Source organism: Austrofundulus limnaeus, unplaced genomic scaffold (genome assembly GCF_001266775.1).
Source record: "Austrofundulus limnaeus strain Quisiro unplaced genomic scaffold, Austrofundulus_limnaeus-1.0 Scaffold2232, whole genome shotgun sequence".
Lineage (NCBI taxonomy): Eukaryota > Metazoa > Chordata > Actinopteri > Cyprinodontiformes > Rivulidae > Austrofundulus > Austrofundulus limnaeus.
The window spans coordinates 19147-24709 of record NW_013954634.1 but is presented as its reverse complement, the minus strand read 5'-3'; the positions used below and the strand labels follow the sequence as shown (position 1 = coordinate 24709).

Here is a 5563-nt window from a genome sequence, read left to right as displayed (position 1 = left end):
GTCACTGGTGCCCATATCCAGCAGTCACAGTGCGAGGGGCGGGTGACTGCTGGATATGGGCACCAGTGACCCGTCAGACAAAATGATTTTCTCAAATTTTTTTTCACATTTTGTCTCTCATAGTTGAGGTCTACCTATGATGTCAATTACAGGCCTCTCTCATCTTTTTAAGTGGGAGAACTTGCACAATTGGTGACTGACTAAATACTTATTTTCCCCACTGTATATGACGTAGACCCAGTGGATGCCTGCAGAGGAAGGCAGAACCATCAGGCCTAGCTCAGGTCCAACAGAAACTGGTTTCATCAGGTTCTGTTTGTCTCCAGGTCCCGTGACAAACGCCGTCATCATGCCTGTTTCAGCTAACATGTTCCTGCCTGACAGTCGTCCTGCTGTTCCTCTGCCGCGCTTCAGCCGACACCTTCATGCCTCAGAGAGGAACGATGAAGAGTCAGGGATGGTGTGTCTCCGCCCCGCACTCTACACACAGGTGAGTCTGCAGGTGAAGCCACACCTCCTTCAGTGCTGAGTCTCTTCTTGTTTTCCTTCTTGCCTCTTTGGATTGTCAGCATCCTTCAGGATAACAAAATCTGGTTTGTTTTTAAAAAGTGAAATTACTTTGAAGATCTGTATGTTCATATTTGTAATGTTTTTGTTTCATCTCATCTTTGTGACAACTGCACAGTTCCTCTGCAGCCTGAAGGGGGAGCCAAAATTCGTTGAACAAATAATGTAGAAATAAATAACCACAGAGTTGCTTCTTGTTGTTGTTTGAAACAATGTGCTGTCATTAATGCATTTTATTGTGAAATTGGGTTTAAATTGTGAACTTTATTTGCAGTTAAATCCTTTTGTGTTTTTCTTTTTTTAGATTTATTTTTGAAGTGTGTGTGTCTTTCTTTCCAGGAGGAGGATGAGTCGTACTTGCAGAAAGCCGACAGGTTGTACTCACTGATCAACACCGTGACTGACAATGTAAGAGAGGGCGGGAATGTACAGTGGTGTGAAAAAGTGTTTGCCCCCTTCCTCATTTGCTGTTTTTTTGCATACTTGTCACACTTAAGTGTTTCGGAACATCAAACCAATTTAAACAATAGTCAAGGACAACACAAGTAAACACAAAATGCAATTTGTAAATGAAGGTGNCGTTTCTGCGCATCTTTCCTTTATAAAACACAGCCGCACGTCAGAGTTTGCGCACGAGGTCCCGCCTCAGGTTCTACCCTCTACACGCCCACATTCAACCATAAACAGTCAATGCAAAGTACCTCATGAATGTTAAGGTGTATTTAAATCAGTCAGCTGATCAATGCCAACAAACGTGATTGGTTCAGACACGCTCCGTCGTGCGTCTGGAGGTTGACAGGTGCTGACTGACAGCTGCTCACGTGAACAGATTATCTGTAATTGACACAGATTTTCCATCATTTTGCTTTAGAGTAATCTAACGATTTTTATAAAAAATAAAAATAAAAAACCTCAGCTTCAAATTTATTTTCCATCAGAGCCTTCAGGACGATAAAAACAACAAAATAAAATTAAATAAGTCAGATAAAATTAAAAGTAAGTCCACCGCTCTTCTCGTCCTCTCCCCCTCTTGCCTGCTCTGTTATCCGCGGCAGACACACCCGCCCCGCGCACACACCTACACACAAACACACACACATGTTTGTTTCTTGACCCCGTGGGGACCTTCCATTGACTTCCATTCATGTTTTTAGACTGTATAGCCTAACCCTGACCATATACTCTAAAATTAACCTCACAGAAACTTACCTGACCCCAAAACTAACATAAACCTTGGTCCTAAACCTAACCCCACACCTGTAACATGCATTTGGACCCGTGGAGACCTGACATTGGTCCCCACGATTCACTTCGGTCCCCACCTGGCTGCTTTTTAAAAAAAAAATACCCCACATTGTAGGAAAAACCCGTCCACACACACACACACGCACGCATCCCCCCGCACGTGCGTGACAAACACGGACTTTAAACATGAAGGTTTATTACATTCACACTGGCGAGGTGGGCGAGCCCTGCACGTGCATCTAAAGCGTGACTTTTGATGTCCTGCTGTTCTTGTCATGGAGGGGGTCTGTGGGTCAGGGAGGGGTCTGTGGGTCAGGGAGGGGTCTGTGGGTCAGGGTCATCTGAGGAGGAAGCAGATGAAGGGAGCTGCGCACGGGAACGTTTATTTAAGATTTAAGTTTTTTATTTCAAAGATCCTCATGGCTCAGCAGCAGAAGCATAAAAAATACTGTTAAGAAAGCTGATGATAAAGTTGAATAAAAATCTAAGTCTGATTATGAAGTGAAATTAAATCTCTGACAGTGATCATGGCACAGTGTGGCTCTAATTCCTCATTTCACCATCTGTGTTGCAGTTTCNTCTGGTGAAAATTTCATGTCATTAGCACCTCTAGTAATATATTTACTGAGAAAAATGGTGACGTGTTCAATACTTATTTTACCCGCTGTATCTCTTTTGTTTTTGGTCTGTCGAGGAAACCAGAGTACCTGGAGAAAACCCACATAAGCACAAGGAGAACATGAAAACTCCACACAGACAGACCCCAGGTCCAAACCAGGGATCGAACTTTGGACCTTCTTGCTGTGAGGCCAGAGGAGTTCCCATAATGACAGAAAAGTATTGTCTACAGCCACTGAATGTAACTTTCTGCCCTAAAAACAAACATACAGTGGGGTGCAAAGGTTTTTGGCCAGTCTTGTWTCTAAGCTGGGGTTCTTCTTCCATGAAGCAGCTCTGTTGTCCTCCATCCATATTTTCAGTTACAGGCTGAGTCGTTTCTACCTTCTCCTCTCTGTCAACGCTCTTTGGTTTCATTTAAAAGATCCAGTCATCAGATATTGTCCAAGACTAACCTTCAGGGTGGATGTAGCTTACTCACACCGAGGACCTATCCACGTCATCATTTACCCCGTCTGTGTAATATATTCTTAAACTTTTAGTTTAAAAATTATAAAAACTAAACAGACTACAGTATTTTAGTCTTTATTTTACAGTTAAAATATATGTTCATCAAATAAAGTCTAATGTTACAACTAATCATGGATCCCTTTAAAATCAGAAAACATTCATCCAGTCGAAGTGATCAGAAGTCAGCAAGACTTTATTTCCAAATCCCACAAGCTGTCGCAGGAGGAAATGCCGCAGCATGCACTCGCGCTGCACTGGTTCAGCTGCGCCTCACAGATGCTCCAAAGCCTCATGTCCTTCTTCACTGCGCTGTCAGCTCCTCCTCAACATGGTGTCTAGATCTGAGATGATGATCAGATGGGAATCTTTTATTTATTTTATTTTTTAGATTAAATGAGACCTCTGTGATGTAGACCTACTCCGTGCGTAAAGCTGAAAATGTCTCTGTGTGAGTGTGATGCCACAGAGCTTGCCGTCATGTGAAGCATCATTGTATTTTTTTTCTMCACCTCATCTGGTTTATTTATTAAGTCTTACAGACTTAAGAGGTCAGGGATGTTAATTGCAATCTGTCAAAATGATGGACAGCCTTCAGATTTTTCAGTCATTGTGTAAAAAAAAACCTGGTCAAATACAGAAAATAGTCAATTAACGTSACCTCTGGTCATGTCATAAACACATCAGTTTTATTCACCCAAATATGAGGTGGGGTGGGGTGGTTGTGGGTACTTAATTTACAAATTTTGTTTAATTGCAATGTTTTCAGGTCATTTGAAAGTGCTCCCATGTTGCGACTCTTCAGAGAAGATGCAAAGAGGAGAAAAACTTACAATTACCCTTAAATATCCTTTTCCATAACTGGAGTCACCTATGTATGGAGGTCAAGGGTCACTGAACTTACCAAACCAAATTTGAGTTCCACATTTGATGGTGGGGGTGTGTGTGTCAGGGTCTTCTTTTATTTATTTATTTTTTAATTTATTTATTCATTCATTTATTTATTTATTCATTTCTTTCTCACTCCCCCATTTCCCGATTGACGTCTGGGGGTGGGGCCCTGGTGGGGGCACGCCGCAGGGTGGGGGCCTGGACTGATGGCGGACTGGGAGCTTGGGGGGCGGGGGTTCACCGGGGGTCGGGCTTGCTCTCTGGCTTCTCTGGAGCTGCTTGGACTCCCGGGATGTGGCTCCTGGTTGGCGTGGTCGGCCCGCTGGCTGGTGTGGTCACCGGGCTCCGGCGGGTGTCGGCTGGGGGTGTACCCCTGGCCGTTGGCGGTGGTTGGGGGATAGTTGGGGCGTGGCCTTGCTGGGGCCGGGGTGGCTGGTCGGGTCGGCGCGGTCCCGGCCGGGACTTGGCCGTCTGCTCCTCTCCACCCCAGAACAAATGGGTTTACCTCCTGGGTTCGGGTGTGGGCYGCCCTCTGCRGGGGACGGGGGCATACCCTAGACCTGGGGGGTATAGAGTGTGTGTCGGGAGTGTGAATGGAGTGTGGCGTCTATATTGTATGTCTTTGAATGTGTGGGTGCGAGGATGAGGGTGGGATTGTATGATTGTGTTTGTGTATGCGTGGGTATGTGTCAGGCTGAGCCGTGGACTTCCCCCTGCCCTGGTTCGTTTGGGGCCTGCGTGCTCGTCGCTGCAGGCCATTGTGGGGYTGCTGCGTGTGGGCGCTGGTGGGGTTCTCCCCTATGGTTTGGCCAGGGGGTGGGTGTGCGGCTCTCCTCGCATAGGTGTACCTGGGGGCTCGGTGCCTGGGGTCTTTGGCTCTGGCCTCCCCTTATGTCTGCCTCGTGCCTTGGGGGTCGACTCTGGGACTCCCCCACTGTCACTATTATGCATTCCGTTGGAGAAATCCTGCATATTTATGCTTGCTCACAACCACGCGCAGACAAGTGTTCAGATCCGAGGGGTTCTGAATGATCACCAGGTAGGTGAGTGTTTGTTTATCTGTCTAAACATACTGTATATATGTATGCTTTTGCTAAGTTTTGTTACCTTAATTCTTTGCAGGTGTGYAGACAGAAGTTGGATGTATTGTATTGTTTTCTTGACGTATATCTCACATATCATCAATTCTCTTTCACTTTTTTCCATTACATTGTAACCTTTTCTTTCCTTTCCTTCTTTTTTCCCTTTCTTTCTTCTTCTTTCTTGTCTATCTATAAAAAAGCCACTGACGATGATGAAGCTAAGATCCTAATATTCAAATATTCAATCCTGCTTTCTACTGAAGTGGCAAAAAAAAAAGAGTTCCAATAATTAGTTTTATAGGTTTTGAAATGAATAAAATGACAACAGTGCCCAGGTTTATGCACTTGCCTAATTTTGTTTAACCAATTATTGCACACTTTCTGTAAATCATATCAACATCATTTCACTTCTCAAATATTACTGTGTTTTTCCCCTATATGATATAGTTTACTGATTTTTTTTATCTAAACAATCAATGATTTATAAAGGTGAATCAGGAAAATTAAGTTAATTAATTAATCTGCCCAAACTTTTGCATTCCACTGTAGCTGGGAAAATTGGACCATAAATGTGTGTTTGTGTTAATATAATCATCATTTTAATGTAATATCTGTCAGTTTACTGGTATGAATCTTTATGAACAGTATATATT

At 43.9% G+C, this 5563-nt stretch overlaps 1 protein-coding gene across 1 annotated transcript in view; it reads left to right on the top strand.

Annotated features, from left to right (window-relative positions):
• wdr18 (WD repeat domain 18) overlaps positions 1-975 on the top strand; it is a gene marked incomplete at its 3' end in the record, with an annotated part of 18572 nt that extends 17597 nt beyond the window's left edge. Inside the window, 2 exon segments of the mRNA XM_014034683.1 lie at positions 327-490; positions 907-975. Coding sequence (XP_013890137.1) covers positions 327-490; positions 907-975 — 233 coding nt within the window.
• Between the last annotated feature and the right edge of the window lie 4588 nt (positions 976-5563).